Source organism: Zerene cesonia, chromosome 23, assembly GCF_012273895.1.
Source record: "Zerene cesonia ecotype Mississippi chromosome 23, Zerene_cesonia_1.1, whole genome shotgun sequence".
Lineage (NCBI taxonomy): Eukaryota > Metazoa > Arthropoda > Insecta > Lepidoptera > Pieridae > Zerene > Zerene cesonia.
The window spans coordinates 1,288,255-1,307,770 of NC_052124.1; the positions used below are offsets into that span (position 1 = coordinate 1,288,255).

The following is a 19,516-nucleotide window of genomic DNA, read 5'->3' on the forward strand; positions in this document are numbered from 1 at the left end:
TAGTCCTCGATTGTATGTCAGGCATTCACCTGCTTCATGCCACTGAATTTAATATACACATAACACATAATTGTAATATGAATGTATACACAGCAATAAGTTAAGAAAACACTGGATATTTAGTGGTGTTGTGTGACATGCGTGTTCAGTGTACATTTGTGTGGGTGAGTGTATAAATAATTTTTGTGTACGATTTCTAAGTGAGTAAGTTTTATGTATTGTAGTAAAACGTGGTAAAACTATGAGCAGCGATGAAAGATTTAAGGGCAATCTAAATATGACTTAAGACTCGTTGGCCATATGCTATAGTTTAGTATGACGTCTATTTATGACTAATTATACGTTTTATAGGATTTTTTAACTTGTAATGTTTCTCTCTTCATTTATTTTATTATTTATTTATTTATTTATGTGTTAGTGTTATTTGGAACGATTGATTTTTTTTATTTGAATTTTTTTTAAGAGCGGGAAAATGAGCGTGGGTTGCCTGATGGTAAACCATCAACAGGCATAAACATTGGTTGAGTAGTTGTCATTAACAGAAATAATATTTATCGTTAGTTATAATAACTTCGCTGTCCATCTGTCTGTCTATTCGTCCATCTGTCACTAGACTGTATCTCATAAACGGTGATAGTTAGACAGTTGAAATTTTCAGAGATGATGTATTTTTTATGCCGCTATAACAAAAAATAATAAAATATTTTAGTTAAGCAACGGTTGGCACGAATACGCCTAATACATACGCCATAATATATTTGAATGTGGTAGTCGAGCACGCTTCGGCACGAATTGGGCCAGTTCGCACCGGGGAAATACCACACCCTCCCAGAAGACCGGCGTGAAATAGCATTCTGCTGTGTTTTGTTCGGTGAGTGGGGGAGCCGGAGACCCATATCCTCATCTCTTTTCATTCCCCTTCCCAGTCCTTTTCTTTATTCCTCCCTTGCTAATTTAAAGTCGGCAATCTATTTGTAGAGGCGTAAGGTCTGCAAGCGACCTTGTGCCTCTCTAAATGTTCATGGACGAGGGTAGCGCTTACCATCAGGCGATCAGCTGCCATTGCCGACTGTGACATAAAAAAAACGCCTTCATTAATTTACATAAATTCGATATGAGGCTATTTTTTCGCGCCTTACTCTTTAGCTTGTTTGTACGGAACCCTAAGTGCCGCGAGTCCGATTCGCACTTGAACGATTTTTTTTACGTTTTTCGATCCTGTAAATCAAATACCTAAAGAAGGTTGATCGCCTATATTTACAAAAAATGTCCAACCGGCCAAGTGCGAGTCGGACTCGTGTACTTAGGATTCCGTTCTAACCTGATGTATTTCATTATAATATATGTATTTCATTATAATATGTGTCATGTATGTGTTAGTAAAATTTTATGCTTTACAATTTTTTTTACATTCAGGATTCTGAGTTCAGGTAGGTTCCTGTAGGCTTTGATTCCCTAGAGAGTGTCAAATTTGCTCGCTTAGAAATGTTTGATTTACATCTCTAAGAGCTGAATATGAAGTATGAATTTCAGATTAATACTTTTTTTTATGTCATCGGGCAACTGAGTTGGTGGTTCGCCTGATGGTAAACGATCTCCACCGCCCATGAACATGTGCAGAGGCTCAGACCTCTGAGAATCGGCTGCCCGCTTTTAAGGAATAAAGGATAAGGAAAGGATTGATGACTGGAAAGAAGGAATGGACAGGGAAGGGCTAGGAGAAGGAAATAGGACTTACACGCGTTTTTACTTAGTCTTGACACAAAGACGGACAACAAAGGTTTTCGTTTTTTCGTCAATGTAAGAAACCCTAAAAATATAGTGAGACAGGTACGAAACACATCCGTCTACATTCAACTGGTGGATGTAGAATTATCTTTCTTAACGACATAATTGCAGTAATGTTTGTTCTATATAATATCTTATTGCATAAGATAGACATTACCTATTCCATAGATGTTTTTAAGAAATGTGGCCTTTTTACAAGATCCGATAACGCGTAGGTACCGGCAGTTAAAATTAATATTGATTTTTGGCTTCCCATCAAACCATGAAATCTGGTGATCTAATTAACACGGCATCGTAAAAATAATAAAATCGTGACATATTGTTGCGTCGCTGCGACCCGATATAAATCGTGCGCCGGAGATGTAGGACAATAAAAATGATTTGCTGCTATACGCGCGCTGTGGATAGCTATGTAAATCTTTCTTACAACGTACGATAGTCGTGTCGCATCGTTTAACAGAGATATTTTTTTGTTTTTTTTTTTATTTATCACATGTGGTACAAATATAGCCTTCCTCAATAAATAGGCTATCTAACACAGAAAGAATTTTTCAAATCGGACCAGTAGTTCGTGAGATTAGAGCGTTCAAACAAACAAACAAACAAACTCTTCAGCGTTATAATATTAGTATAGATATTCGAATGTCGAAAGTAACTCTCTCTGTCTCTCATTATTATCAGATTTGGATGAAAATTATTACGAAGATAGTTAAAGACTCGATAAAGGACATATGATTTTCTACCTTGGAGGTTTTATCCCGGAAATCTTACGAGAATGTGAACAATGATACTTCATTCACTTCACTTCAAGCTCTATCTTTTCCTTAGACCACGCAGACGAAGCCGCGGGCGCAAAGCTATAACAGAATGTATTTATTATATTTTTGCATATAAGAAGATTTCATTGAAAACAAATACTCGTGTATTAATATCATTCGTTTTAAATGTATCATATAGGATTTTACAAACAAAATTAATTTCTGCGCTACTAAAATATCGTGTCGCCTGTACGTAACCAGCCTTAATACATTATAAGTCATGGCGCCAGAACTCTAGTAAATATTTAAAATATGAAATTAATTGAATGTATGAAACATCATAAATACCAAACCCATTGAGAAATATATGACATTTATTATTGACAATTAATTATGAATGCAAATGTTTTTTAAAATAGGTTATGATGTATGTTTCTGATATTTATAGGATCGTCTAAATGGGGATTTGGGAGTAATATAAAATTTATTTATACTATAAAAGATGTTAAATCGACACATGTGTTTTATACAGGTGCTTGAAATTTTGTTAATATTATTCGTAAAGATACCTTACAGTTAATGTTAAAACAATTATACTAATCTATATGTTATATATAAACTAGCATTTGCGCGCGGCTTCGCACGCGATAAATTTGCAGTACTTTGATAGATGTTATTTTACATATAAACCTTCCTCTTGAATCACTCAGTCTATTAAAAAAAATCAAAATCTGTTGCGTAGTTTTATAGATTTAAGCATACATATAGGGACAAAGGGACAGAGAATGAGTGTGTTTTATACTATGTAGTGTGATACTAAATGTAATGCGTATAACTCGAGAACGGCTAGACCGCTTGGGCGTTGTTTATTTGTTAAGGCACAAGAAAGGTTCTTATTTAGAGAAAAATATACCACGAGTGAAGTCAGGGCGGACCTCTTACATATATAATGGGAACTATATAAAAAAAAATAGTATGTCAGTATTTAAGCTAAATTAGTTGAAATATATCTCCCGTGTTTTTGAACAGTTAATATACGAATACTTTGATAAACTAGAAATTCCCTAGATTTACTTTTAACCAATAACAATATGTATATAGATACAGGGAATTTTTTCCCAAATTAATGGGTAAACAGGAGATGGCTATTCGTACAAACATAGCAATGTTAGTTAAGTCAATGTCTTATTGCATATTGCAGCCAGGAGCAATTGTTTATTCGTCGAGGATTTACTATGTAAATAGTGCATAAATAAAATTAATAACTCACATTATATAAACATTTTTGTTTATAGATATTACACAGATAGTTTATACATTACTAAATAAAATGCAGTCTCAGTATGTTTGTTGTCTGATTCAGTTATTGTGTATTGTAGAAGATAATTATAATAAGATAAACATTTATAATTTGAGCCTCTAACAGATTAATAACACTGTAACCGACAAATAATGTGTAAAAATTACAAGAAAATATAATAAAAATAAACAAATATACCTGAAAATGTAATTACCTTCATGTATATATAAATATTGTGTTTTTTACCAAACTGCGGAAGGGGCTAGTGACTTGTTACGTAAGTTGTTTTGTAACTTATGATCCTATGAACCTATTGAACTAATGATCATAGGTCTCAGGTCACCAATCTCTCACAACAATGGATATTAAGCATTTCTTTTATAAATTATTATCCATTTCTTTGGACCTAATTTTCTTTTTATTTTAATATACTTCCCATTTATTATATTATGATATTTCTAACATATTATACACATAAAAGACGAATCTCAGTCACCGGACCAGTCTGAAAATCAGCATTGTTTCGAGCTTGTTTCGTACAGCATCTAACCGAGGTTGTTTTCCACTTTCCGTATATCATATATAATCATGTACTCGACTCATATTTTTTTGTCAATAAACACTTTTTCTTTCATTCTTCCTTAAGCTATTCATGTATAAAAAAGCTCTGTTCTTAATATTATTTTGCAGAGACAAAGTTATAATTTATACAAGCTCCGCCCCGCGGTTTCAACCGCGTAAGTCTGTATCCCGTAGGAATATCAGGATAAAAAGTGCCTATGTGTTAATCCAGTTGTTCAGCTATACACGTACCAAATTTTATTGCAATCGGTTCTGTAGTTTTTGCGTGATAGAGTAACAAACATTCATACACATACACATACATCCGTCCTCACAAACTTTCGCAATTATAATATTTAAGTAGAATATGATAGGATTGTTTCCTTTCAATGACTAAAAATAATCTAGCCTCAACCAATGACCTTCCCTCCCCATGAAGAATATATATTTTTCTTCATGTATATTTTTTCTTTTCAGTGACTAACAATGACCTAGCCTCACCCAATGGCTCCAGGATGAGATACAATGGCGCGACGTAAGCGCCGGTTCGGGTCCCGACTCAGGGACTACGTGCGCGGGTTCCTCGCGTTCCTCTTCAGCAACGTTGGCATCGTGGTGCTGGTCGTCGCTTATACTATCGCTGGTTGGTAATTGATTCGATACTTTTAAATAAGGAAGTATCTGAAGGTCCATGGAGGTCGTCAAGAGAAAAGTACAGGCACCACCATTTAATGGACCTTATGCCTCTCCAAATGTTCATGGGCGGTGGTAGCGCTTACCATCAAGCGTCCCACCAGCTCCATTGCCGATGTGACATAAAAAAAAAAAAAAAAAAAAAAAACCTTCTAGAGAAGCGCGCTCCATCTTAGAACATGTCTCAGCTTTCAGGCGTCATCGTGGTCAAGCGCTGCCTTATTACGAATTAAAAAACAATTATAATAAAAGATGTCAGTAACTATAATAATCTATATAAATGGTAATTGCTTTTCGCTTAAGCTTCCTGGATCAGAAACTGAAGTACGTATTAAGTAAAGGTCAACATACTATTTTTTCATAGACTATGTTAACCTTGATATCTGGAAGATAATCACGTTAATATGTATTTGATTTCCCTCGTGTTTATTTCAATTGTTCCTATATTGTTTGGCGAAAAGACGAAAAGAAAATTAAGTAGAAACATTCCGTGGATTCTATTAGGTAGTTCCACTTAATTTTTATAACTCGATTTGATTGTTTGATTGAAATTTAAAGGACTCATCGGATTTAAAAATATTTCAATAATATATAGCAAATAGAAGAAGAAAATAGTTTATCTATTAATATGTATTCTTTTTTTTCAAAGTAAACCCGGGTGAAGCTCCTAGGTATACATTATTATAATAATAGAAGATAATGTAAACGTCAAATGTTTTGTCACGCATATATAATCTTATTTTAGTCCCTTACAACAATTCCTTGTAATTTACTCAACTGCATTAAGCGCTCTGAAAAGATTCATTGTGTCATCTAATTATTGATTATTCATTCTATTATTGTGTGAAGATAATAGAATTAGATTCAGCTGCTGTCTTTGGGGAAATGGGGCGTTAATCACGGGTCGAATTACAATAGCTCCGCAAGTCATCGTATGCCAAGGTCGCCTTTCAATTCGCTGGATTAATTTTGAAGGTTGTCTGAAAAGGTCGTTTGAAATTCGTACTAAATATAGATCGGAATAGATTTAAAAATATTATGTTTGAAAGAACATCTCTGGATCGTCTTAAGAAGATCTTGGGTGTTTTTTGTCAGAAGTTTATTTCACAAACGCAGGACTTTAGATAGACTCAGGCTTAAATGTTTTGATATATTCGTTTTATTTTCAGGTGCTTTTATGTTCCAAGCAATAGAAGGCGCAAGCGAGATGGAGAGAGTGAACAATATGGCGAGGGAAAGGGACAACACTGCTCAGTATTTGTGGCAGAATGTCACGTTAACGCTCAATTTGTTCAATGATACCGCTCTTAAAGAGAGGTAGGTGTAATGTGTAACCTTTTCGTCTAGTCCACAAGTGCCTCTTTTGTCAACTTTTGCTATAAATAGACTTTCAACTTATCTGCACGTTATTGAAATCGCCTCTGCTCGAAACGATGACGGAAAACATCGTGAGGACTCCGGCATGTCGAAGAATAAGAAAAATTTTCACTACATGAGACATTAAGCAATCCGCATTTAGCCTGCCTAGTGGATTGTGCGCTATGCTCTCATAGATCGGCTGATGATGATAGTGTTTCGTACAAAAGTAGCAAATGAAGAGTAAATTTATTGTATTCCGATTTAAATTACATTAGAAGAAGCATAGTTACAGTTAGTTATATAGGTATAGTATAGGCTTAGACTCATAAAAATGACGATATTTTATGGCGATTTTCATGCTATTTTGTACTATAGTGTAACATAAAGAAAATAGAAAAAAAGTAAGTTTTTCTGTTTTAATTTTGTGTCTGCCTATAATTTTCATACTCATATTACAGGATAAGTATAGAACTATTGCACTATCAGCGAAAGATAGTGGTTGCAGTGCGTCGCGGATGGGATGGCGGCCGATCCTCCAGGCAGTGGAGCTTTTCCTCAGCCTTCTTGTATTCCTTGACTGTCATCACTACTATAGGTAATTGTTAATGTTGAGAAATTAAATCCCTGTTAAGAATTTAAAGGTTAAATCACGATTTCCACTATATTATTTATAAGCCAAACGCTCTGGTTCAGAACGAATAAAACCTAATTACTGTATAGTCAATATAGTTAAGGATTCTGTTTTTCAATCGACTTCCAAAAAAGGAGATCATGCTCATAACTTTTTACTAGGGGATCGTATTTTAACGCTTTTTTTCTATTAATCTGGTATAATCTGGTAACTGTCGTGCGGTGAAACTGTGTTTTCACAAAAAAAATTTCACAAAAAAATAATCTCTATATAAAATTCTCGTATCACAATGTTAGTTACCATACCCCCGAAACGTCTGGACCAATTCTCATGAAATTTTTTGTGCATATCGGGAAGGTCTGAGAATCGGCCAACATCTATTTTTCATGCCTCTAAGTGATAAGAGTAAGGTAGAACAGCGTTTGCCGGGTCAGCTAGTTATTATGTAAATTTTAAATTTTTGTTATTTCACGTCATAGCATTTTACTTTATGTTTATTTGAGTACAAACAAAAAAAAAAAATTACCTCTTATATAGTTCTATTGCAGTATTTTCTTGTGTTTGATTTTACGCGAGTATTATACATTTAGAAATTAAGAATTTTTTAACGGATTATAAACGCGATTTATTCATTATTCGGGGAGACTCCCCGTGACCACGCTCGCTGTAAAGTGTTCGAAACCTCGGTTTAATAATTTAATGTATAAATCGCGTTTAAAATCCGTTAAAAAGTTAGTTCTATTGTACCTAATTCTTGTTTTTGTGAAAATTTTCTTCTGCGAGTCGCACAGGCTTTACATAGAGGTAACGAAACCATACCAATGCCAACAAAGCAATTTGCAATACACAACGGGACCGTAATCTTAGACATAAATCTATTAATATCCACTGTAATTAATCAATCTAAATACATTTGATTTACATTTGTTGCGATGTGTGCTGTGTAATAATACATTTTCATTATATAGTTGAAGATATAGGAATGTTTGTTTGTTTATATGATGAGAAACTGGGAAATTCTATGCAGCTTAGGCACATGTGATTAATCTTCAGTTGATTTGCTTCTATCACATTCATATAATAATAATATAAATATAGTTTAAATGATTAAAAATACGTCTTAATGATAGATTTGACGAAATTGTCTCACTTGGTCTTATAGAGTATATGTAAGAAATTATTTAAAAGCCATCCTAATCAGTATAATAAAATAAACTCATAATATGATTGTATTTTCAATGATCCTTGACCGTTCAAATTTGGTTAGCAGATAGCCATTATGCAGGTATTCGCTTAAAAGGATTTTGATAATTATACCCCCAAGATGATATAATAGAAATGAGAATATACAAGAACGTTTGTACCATGAAAATGATGGAGCCGGAGGCCCATATCCTTTTCTTACCCAGACTTTTCCTTTATTACTCTCGTCAATCCTTTCTTAATCCCTTTCCAAGTTGAAGTAGGCAATTAATTAGAGGCGTAAGGTCTGCAATCGACCCAAATGTTCATGGGTGGTAGCTCTTACGATCAGGCGATCCACCATTGAAGATGACAAAAAAGAATTATACGAGTATGCTATGGTCGCAGCACAATGACATAAATAAATATATTTTAAGGAGATACAGGAGTTCTCACATGTATTAAATGAATATAAGTTTATTTATATATTTCAGGTTACGGCCACCTCAGCCCAAGAACCAGTTGGGGCAAAATAGTTACGATATTTTACGCCTTACTTGGCATGCCCCTCTTTCTTCTATACTTGAGTAATGTGGGTAAGTAATCATTATAACCAAAATTATAATTACAAATATTATAAATGTTTGTTTTGTTGTTTTGTATGTTTTTTCGCTTGTTTGTCTTTCGATCATGTCGCAAGGGAGCGATTCTTTGATGATTTCGTTTCTGGAGATAGTTATGAGGTTAGAGGGTACTTTTCACCGCCGGGAAATATCAGCTCATTTTCCGGGTATTTCCTTTGACTGCGCGGGCAAAGCCGCGGGCTGAAATATATACATCAATTATGTAGTATGACAGTATGTACGTCACTTATCAAGATTCATTAAACGCAGAAAAGGATACAAGTTTATGAATAGGAATTTTTGCTTAGTTTCATTAAATTATTTCTTTCTCAAAGAATCTCTTTTATAGTACACTAGCTGCGCCCCGCGGTTTTACCCGCGTAAGTCTGTATCCCATAGGAATATCGGAATAAAAAGTTGCCTATGTATATTTCAGTTGTCCAGCTATCTACGTGTCAAATTTCATTGCAATCGGTTATGTAGTTTTTGCGTGAAAGAGTAACAAACATCAATACATAAATCCATCTATACTTATGAACTTTCGCTTATAATAGGTTCAGTAGTTTGTGCTAAAGAGTAACAAACATCCATACATATACATGCATCCATCCATACTTACAAACTTTCGCGTATATAATATTAGTATATAAGATTGGGTACTTTCGGATATATACAGTACTAGCGGTTTTCCCTCCATTAGAACTTTCCTAATGCCTTAACAAAAACAATAAAAAAGATTGGCTAAATTGGTCGAGCAGTTTTCGAGTCTCACGCTTAGCAACACTTAGCTATTCATTTATATCTTATATATATAAAATTCTCGTGTCACAGTTTTCGTTGCCATACTCCTCCGAAACGGCTTGACCGATTCCTCTGAAATTTGGTAAGCATATTGGGTAGGTCTGAGAATCGGCCAACATCTATTTTTTATCCCGATATTCCTACGGGATACGGACTTACGCGGGTGAAACCGCGGGGCGCAGCTAGTATATATATATAAATAGTTAGTTACTTCATTATATAATTCGTACAACATTTCTTTTATTATTATGTGCTTTGAAATTGTAGACATACACATTTTTATGTTATTTTACTACTAAAAACAGTCGTAAAGTGTTTCACATTAATGGCGTCGTAAAATTATAAGCATTTTTATTATCAAACCTGAAATATGTATATGTCTGACATTTAAGACTTAGAATATGAGGTAGGAACGTGAAAAAGCGCAAAGAAGCGTAGCTGCGCCCCGCAATTTCACCCGTGTAAGTCTGCATCCCATAGGAATACCGGCTAAAAATTGCCTATGTGTTATTATAGTTGTCCAGCTATGTATGTTTCGGTACGTAATTGTTAAAAATGAAATTTGTTTCATCGCAATCAGTTTAGTAGTTTTTGCGTGAAATAGTAACAAACATACATACACGTACACATACATGCACACTCACAAACTTTCGCATTTATAATATTAGTATGAAGTTAGTATGAAGGAAACATGCGAGGAAAACCCGGGTATATATTTCCTGCGACTATGCGGGCAAAGCCAAGGGGAGAAAACTAGTACATAATAAAATTGCACAGTTGTGTGTATTTTTTACCATTAATTATGCTATTTCGTTTCTTCTTTACCTAAAAATCGCAGTAAAATGTTTTTGTGTCCCAGGTGAGCTACTAGCCAGCTGGTTTAAGTGTATTTATGCACTTATATGCCTCTGCCGGGGTTGTCCTGGCTTCACTCGACGCCGAGTTGTTCATTTCAGGTCACAGGTCAGTTCTTTGAATTCCTAGTTTAATTCTCTATTAGCTATAAGCTATAAGCAAATATATTTAAGAAAAAACTCGTCTGTCATCATTAAACGAAAGATTTCGCATATCAAATATATGTTTGTACCTTAACTTATTGTTTTTCCTTTAATTTCCGCCATCATCTCTTATCGCGCTAAATGACAAAAAAAACAGGAGTTATTTCATATATAATCGGTTTTTCTATTTAATTACAGTTAGAATTAAGCGAAGCAGAAAGCATAGAGAGACCAGCTGGATGGACTGACAATTCAGAATCAGAGGTCACTGATGTGGCAATACCGTATGGCCCTCAATATTTCAGAGGATACTACTCAAGGTGAGAAGTAATTAAATAGTAATTTCTCCGTGCAATTTTAATATAATTTTTAAGGTTAGAATTATTTATCCTGCTAATATTATAAATGCGAAAGTTCGTAAGGATGTGTTTTGTTGCTCTTTAACACAAAAACTACTGAACCGATTGTAATGAAATTTAGTACGTAGACAGCAGGACAACTGGAATAACATATAGGCAACTTTTTATGCCGATATTCCTACGAGATACGGACTTACGCGGGTGAAACCGAGGGGCGTATCTAGTTGTTATGTAAATTCTTGATTAACAGCTTTTTATTTTGTTTTTTATTTCGTAATGCAAATAATTTTGTGTGAATAAATTTTCTTTAAAAATTGAATGCGTACTTGTTACATTAATGAAATTCAAGACATTTCATTCCCAAACCTACAATCAATTGTCATAATCATAATCAACGTTTCCCATGATTCAATAATTTACAAATTTCGTCATGTTTACAATCATCATTTTCATCATCATCAGCCCATACATGTTCCCACTGCTGGGACACAGGACTCCTATGAGGGTTCAGGCCATAATCCACCACGCTGGCCAAGCGCGAGTTGGCAGATGTCACATGTCGTCAAACTTTTGATTTTTGGACAAGCCGGTTTCCTCACGATGTTTTCCTTCACCGTTTTGAGAAGTGAAGATGTTATCTATCGCAGATAAATTGAAAAAACAATTTATTTCCTGCACGCTCGCCCGGTCTCGAACCCCGACTCATCGATTTTGAAGTCCGAGCTTCTCACCACTGAGCCACCACTGCTTACCATACGTACATAATATGTTTACAATAATTTAATTTAATCTTCAGAGAAAGAAGACCGGACTACCTGCGCAGTGTATCCCTCCCTCAACCTGCAAGATACCCTCATGAACAACAAGTTCGCGGTTGGTCGGAACCCATCCATCAAACTGGCAGCGACTCTAGCGACTTCACCTATGTTACCTTCGACGCTCAGACCATCACAGTGCCTATTAGTGTGTGTGTCTTTTTTATGGTTGGGTAAGTGGATGTATGTTTTTAAATATTAAATGCAAACACGGAACCATAAAGAAAATCCATCAGTGAAACAGATGTATATCATCTGCCCCATACCCCACTAGGGGACACGGGACTTCACTTTTAAACATGGAACTAACTTTATAATATTATATAGCGTAAGTTTGTAAGTACGAACGAATGGATAGATTATTTGGATGTTTGTAACTCTTTCAAGCAAAAACAGCTTATCGTATCTGTATGAAATTTATTACAGAGATAGTTTTTAGCCTGAATTAGCTCATGGGCATATTTTTTAGCAGGCTAACACGCGAGTGACGCCGCTGTTTACAGTTTGTTTGTTTAAGCTATTTTCGCGTGAAAGCGTAACGAATCCATCCATAAATCCATCCATCCTTACTTACAAACATTCGCGGGCATAGGATTAGTAGGATAGCATCATTATTACATATTTGTTTTTTGTTACAAATTAAATTTTCTAAATTTAAACACATAATTTTTATATTTCATACAAATAAAACATGGAAGGTGTAAGACATTTCCTTTCTTCAAAGCTATGTATTTTCCAGCACATCACGAAATATTTTAATTAATGGCAACATTTCACACATCAATCTAACTCGAACCTACGCGCAGTTTGTACCATCGCATTATATTAAATACTTAAATTAATGTCAGCCTTTATAACGATACATTTCAGGATTATTTATACGTCAGTTCATTTGGGAAGGTTTAATGAAATTACTATAGGACATCACACTAATATTATAAATGTGAAAGTTTGTTTGTTTGTTTGGATGCTTGTCCGTTAATCACGCTGAAGCTACTGAACAGATTTTGATGAAATTTAGTATTCATACATGGTAAGAGCTGACTTGGGTGATAGGATATTTTTTATCTCGATTAAATGCTTTCTTGGGATAAAACCTCTGTCCCTTTGTGTGCCTAAATCTTTAAAACTACGCAACGGATTTTCATGCGATTTTCATTTTTTTAATAGATACAGTCATTCAAGGGGAAGGTTTATATGTATTATAATATCTATTAAATAGTGTAGAAATACTGTTATTTTTGAGGTTTCTAATGTTAATTATCAATTTTTTCCACTTACATTGCATGCGTTTGCTGACCTCTACGAGATTTATCAGAATATTTGTACACTTTGAAAGTTCTACAGAAAACTCCGCGATGGTATATGTCTATCTCTTATGGATATTATGGATATTCTACAATAACATTTTTTGCCATTTATTTTTTACCACAAATAATGACTAATTTTTCGAAGCGATTTTATCCAATACAGCATGAATCCAATCAAATAGCTTAAATGCATTGCTGATTTAATATAGATCTATATGGTCCCTTACAGCACAGGAATTAAATTAATATTTTCGAAGATATTACGGATTTAAAAATGCGGGACGTAGCGCTCCGGCGGTACTGGCCGGCCCGGGCGGCAGATTGGTTTTATATACTACGTTCACAGTTTTTTACAGTTTTTCACAGTTTAGTATCAGCATTGCACCCGTGCAAAGTCGGGGCGGGTAGCTAGTAGACAAATTATTACACACTAAAAAGAATACTTTTTAATTGTGATACATACATCAAATCAATCTTTGTAATTTTAAGCTTAAAAATAAAGTACTTCATTGGCTATTGTCCCGTTCATATGAAGAAACTGAAGAAATCATAAAATTTACCCTCTAATATTTAAATATCTCTCACATACACACACACACGCACGCACACTTGCATATTCACAAATACATTATATTTCCTCTCACATACTCAGCAACAATATTTAGTCTAAAATCTTAGATATGTATATTTTTTCCATTTTACTATTAATATCTTTTTGTTAAATTGTAAATTTGTGGAACATATTTCTTAAATCGAGGCGGGCGTTGACACCTGTGCCACAGCTAAACAAGTTTTTATGGGTGTCATCGTTAATTTTGGTTTAAGTGCACTATGTAATTTCGTTCCAAATAAACAATTTTGAATTTTGAATCAAACTCAAATATTGATTTATACAACTAGGCTTCATATAGTAGTACTTTTAAATCGTGAAAATATTTACCACCGTATGTTCGGATAGCAATTTCCACAGAGGAGTGAACAAGTAACTACGTAGTTAAGGTTATGGTTTATGATTTTATACACAAATATAAAAAAACCGCTTTTAAATAAAGCCTGGTTGATTAAATTACGTTAAACTGGAACGCAAACGTATAAATTAGTTTAGAATGAATTTCTTCATATATTTTTTCAGATATCTCATGTTTGGATCAATGATATTCGGTCTTTGGGAGAGGTGGGACAAGTTAGATGGCGCTTACTTTTGTTTCATATCATTGAGCAGGTTTGTTATTTGTTATAATGTTATTCAGATAAAAAGTAAATAAAATAAAGAAAACATACAGATTAAAAAAATAACTTTATGAAAGACTCTTTAGCTTTATCATATTAATTTTTTTTTTCATTTTTTTGTTTTTTTGATGGACAGTATCGGTTTCGGAGACTTCGTTCCCGGCGAGCGGGTGTACACGCCCCGTATAGAGACGTCATTTATCGTGTGCTCGTTGTACTTGATGCTGGGTATGGCGTTAGTCGCTATGTGCTTTAATTTAATGCAGGTAAGGTGCATTTTCCTTTGTTTACAATCGTTATTCACTGGCGTTCCTAAAAATAACATGAATTTGAAAACAACGTTTCTATTTGCCCAAAGAAAGAGCTGGAAACAAGGCTGTAATTGAAAAACAATCCTGCGCATGTTATTTTTTAAATATAACTGTAAACTTTAAATTTACCGAATAAAGAAGACCTTTTCTTTTGCTGACAGAAATGTTAAATGTGAAATTTAACATAGTATTGTAATTGTTAAGAGTTTTCATTTGATTCCCATATTGAGTAATAGTGTTAAATTCGACATTTTGAGGCGGCCGCCATCTATGGCCGATTTTTAAAATATACCTAAGAACTGCAAGGAAACCTTCCAAATGTGAAAATCTGCATTGAAATCGGTCCATCCGATTGAGAGCAACGATGCCATAGACATATATACACACAGACGCACATCAAGGTCAAATTTATAACACTCTTTTATAACCTTTTTAAAACCCTCTTTGCGTCAGGATTAATAAAAATTCGTCTACCTCTTTCAGGGTAAATTTGATTACAAACGCAATCGAACTATTATATTTATAGATTAATTTATATTTAACCGACGTCGAAAACGAAGGGTGTCAGTTCGACTGTATTTTTTAGCTTTGGTACTTGATAATTCCGTGGGATTTCAACCGATTGATGTGATTTTTTTCAGGAGCAAGTAATACACTACTATGCTGGACTAAAAAGGGTTATGAAAAGGATATGCCGCTGCAAGAGATGACAACGGATTTAATTACGGAATTAAAATATAATATAGAATAATTATGTAATTTGTATAGAGTATTACATTAACATGGAATTTATGAATGCTTACGTTGTTTTATTTTACCGACTGCGAAATAAACAAACGGATTCGCATTTGATGCATTAATGGAATCTTGTTAAAAGAAACTCATGTAACTGCAAACAAACTAATTCCAAACGAAAACCTCTGTTTATACATACGCTAGTTCCATAATCGAATTGCAAACACAATAAATAGAATAAAACATGGTATTACTCAATACATCCGTTTCGCTTTGTCTTCCGGACGGTTAGAACGTGGTTCACAGATAAGTTAGATTGTACGTGCAACAACAGGGGCGGATTGTAGCTTTAACTGCGGTTGTAAGTAAAAAAAAAATGAAAAATGTATATTTAATTCTCTCATAATTTATCTTTAATTAGTTTGTGATTGAAACACTGCTAGGAAGCAAAAAAAAATGTTGTTATTTTCACATGGCGTTAAAACTGCATTAAAAATTTATCGTACTTAGTGAATACAAAATTATGCACATTTAAGGAATCAGGCTAATACTATAAATGTGAAAGTTTGCTTGTGTGTCTGTCACTCTACTGAAATGATTTTCTTGAAATTTGGTATACACCAGGATTTGGTGATAGGACACTCTTTATTCTTATTTTATCGTTATTTTACAAAAAAAAACAATTCTATGTGTTAAATATGATGTGATGATACTAAAAAATCCCACAATTAATTATACTTTACGTTTCTTTTGATAAAGAACTATCGTTAGAAATATTTACAATTTTATGTAATCAGTTCTCATATCTATATAATAATTTATTTTATTAATTTTATGTATCAGTTCATAGAAGTAGACAACGTATCCAGTTTTAATAAATTAATTTTGTTAATTCCAAATTCTAAACTCCCGGGCCTATCAATTAGTATTCCATCCTTTTGCATTAAATCGGTCGTGGTATCAAAAGCCTGTGCTATTAATCAGTTTAATCAGAATACTAACAGGTAAAATCGGAAGCGATCGTTACATTTTTATCTTACCTGATATAATTAGCTAAGCTAAGATGTGGCCTAAGATATATCGCTCTTCACTATATTATTTTACACTCAGAGAATTAACAAAGTATTACTTTACCAATAAAGTAATAAGTAGTAACATATCCTAGGTAAAGCAATGAATATAAGGTTACAATTGGACTTGATTCTTAATTGTTATCACTAGATTTTGTCTTTCTCTGTCACTTACACGATGCATTGGCGCAGTCCCTTCGTTAGGTGAATTAGATTAGCCATTAACAAAAAGAAGAAGACGAAGATTCTGTCATCCTTCACAATATGTGACGCTAATATTTTAAAAACGCAATTCGTTAATAATAGTTAAAACTGAGAGCTTTTTTATTGTATAGATTCTGCGTAACCGAAAGTTTTCAATTTCTATACAGTTGTATTATTTTTGTTCCTTATTTCATTCCAAGTCGGAGGCCCATATCCTTTTCTTTCCCCTTCCCAGTCCTTTCCTTTATTCCTCTCGCCAATCCTTTCCTAATCCATTCCCAATTTAAAGTCGGCAATCCATTTGTAGAGGCGTAAGGTCGATTGCAGACCTTACGCCTCTACAAATGTTCATGGGCGCTGGTAGCGGTTACCATCAGGCGTCCCACCAGCTCCATTGTCGACTGTGGCATAAAAAAAAGTCAATATACGTTGTAAGTTGTCCTCCGATACTAGCTCGTTGTCACGGCTTTGCCCGGGTTGACTCAGTAAAACTACACTAATCACTAGAACAATTGTATGTTACGCTTGTTCCAGTAATTTCTGGAGCTATAATTTTGATTTTCACAAAAAAGTGTTCCGCTAAATCCGGCCCTGTTCACATTCATTTCGCGGAGAAAATAGATGTGCTCTAGTACTCAAGAAGTAGCTAATCCTCTGAAAGAAGGAACACTCGGGGCAAAAAACGAGTTTGCAATCCACAAGGCACTTACGTTATACGCTTAGCAATGCACTCGCTGCTTGTTAGAGCTTGTTATGTTATAAATGTAATTAGGAACTCTTGTATAGCTTTTCATTATGATATTTTTTATTTTTATTAAAGTTTTGTTGGTTAATAATACTTCTACTTACTACTTATACTACTTTCCTACTAATATATATGAATGCATGTGTTGAATGTGTGTGTGTTAGCATGGTTGTTGTGGGTTGCGTTTATGAGTATTGTGAAGCGAGATTGTATTCAATTTGTTAATTTAATTCGGAGACGATGCTCAATACCTAAAAAACCTGAAAGTAACTCTGTATGTCTGTCCCTTTTACGTATCTAAACTTCTAAAATTCTCTTCTTCTGAAAATTCGTAATGTCGCACTCACACATTTATATAACGCACTGTCTCAAAGGTGTGGTCTCCGCCGCTCTGTACACAGGGCCGCACGCACATATGTGTGCTATGCGTGTACTTATTTCGCTCAAAAACAAGAATACGGGATTAACTCAAAATACATGAAATCATAGTATTTTCTTGTGTTTGATTTTACGCAAGTATTATTATTAAAACAGTAATAGAAGGGAACACTGTATGATATGCTTTAACATATATATGATAATTTTATATATTGATAATATGTATTGAATTCATTTACTACAAAGACTCGATTCAAAAAAATTACATAGTAAACAATCGTCCTGATCAAAAAGCAATCATTCTGAGTTTTTATTAAATTGTTATTCAAGCAACAAAGTAATAAAATATTGTCTTTTTCTCAGTTCACATACAAATCGATTTGATTTAGAAATTAAAAACTTTTTAACGGATTTTAAACGAATTTATTCATTATATTATTAACCCAACGTTTCGAACACTTTACAGCGAGCGTGGTCACGGGGAGACTGTCTCCCGTTAATCCGTTAAAAAGTTTTTAATTTCTAAATCAAATCGATTTCTATGTGAACTGAGAAAAAGACAATATTAAATTACTCTGTTGCTTGAATAATAATTTGATAAAAACTCAGAATGATTGCTTTTTTGATCAGGACGATTGTTTACTATGTAATTTTTTTGAATCAAGTCTTTGTACTAAATGTATTCAATACATATTATCAAAATATATAAAATTATCATATGTATCTTAGAGCACATCATACATTTTTCTCTTCTATTATTGTTTTTAATCATAGATTTTAAGGCATCATAATACACACTTTTCGCTAATGCATACCCCTTAAAGCCACTATTTAATCCATATGTACACATCAGGCAAAACAACTCACATAAACCATCCATTTAAATAATAGCAGAGACGCAAAAGAACACAAAAAAACTACGCTTGCAAAGATGCACTCAAAGGCATTAGCGAAAATTCAGTACAAAAATAGCTTTGTCCTAAAATCTTGTCGGAATGCGGAGCTAACTGCGCTTACAGAATGAGATGCATTCACAGCTACTGCCAGTAAAGTGGGGAGAAAGAATTACGTGCATTTATTACGGGCAGGCTTACTTGGGCCATTTGTTAGAAAACTTCGTCCTAATGAACGCTGCGATTGAAATATGAGCCAGTTTCGAGCTGGAATTTGCTGCAGATTATTGATTTGGGATGCATTTGAACGCGTCACAGGGTTCTGTACTCAAAGGATAAACCGATCTCTATTACTAAGTCGGGATCCGTCTATCTGCTGAATTGTTCGTTTGTCTGTCAATTACGTATGGTTACCATAGGAGGATCGCCGATATTGTAGTTTCAGCGTTTATTGTATGAATTGAGGTAGCTGACCTCAATTCGGCGACTCGTGTCGTTTTAAGATAATTAAAAATGCATTCATTATACGACCGTCGAATGGAACAGATAATTTTAGTTATAACTAGTGGTCCGCCCCGCCTTCGCACGTGGTATATATATATAGCCTATAGCCTTCCTCAATAAATGGGCTATAGTAGTTCCTGAGATAAGTGCGTTCAAACAAACAAACTAACTCCTCAGCTTTAAGATATTTTTATTCCAGTAAATTTTAAGTTTTCATAGATGATGTGTTTCTGTTGCACCTAAACAACTAAAAATAAAGAAATCTAGT

The 19,516-nt window shown here is 34.1% G+C and overlaps 1 protein-coding gene across 1 annotated transcript; it reads left to right on the forward strand.

Moving 5' to 3' along the window:
* LOC119836224 (potassium channel subfamily K member 15-like) lies at positions 1-15,519 on the forward strand. The gene is made up of 11 exons (XM_038361494.1): positions 1-164; positions 4,885-5,050; positions 6,270-6,417; positions 6,918-7,054; positions 8,767-8,868; positions 10,556-10,659; positions 10,893-11,014; positions 11,850-12,041; positions 14,311-14,400; positions 14,545-14,674; positions 15,361-15,519. Exons 2-11 carry the CDS (start codon positions 4,933-4,935, stop codon positions 15,427-15,429), a joined length of 1,212 nt encoding a protein of 403 aa, XP_038217422.1. The 5' UTR covers positions 1-164; positions 4,885-4,932; the 3' UTR covers positions 15,430-15,519.
* Positions 15,520-19,516: the final 3,997 nt, after the last annotated feature.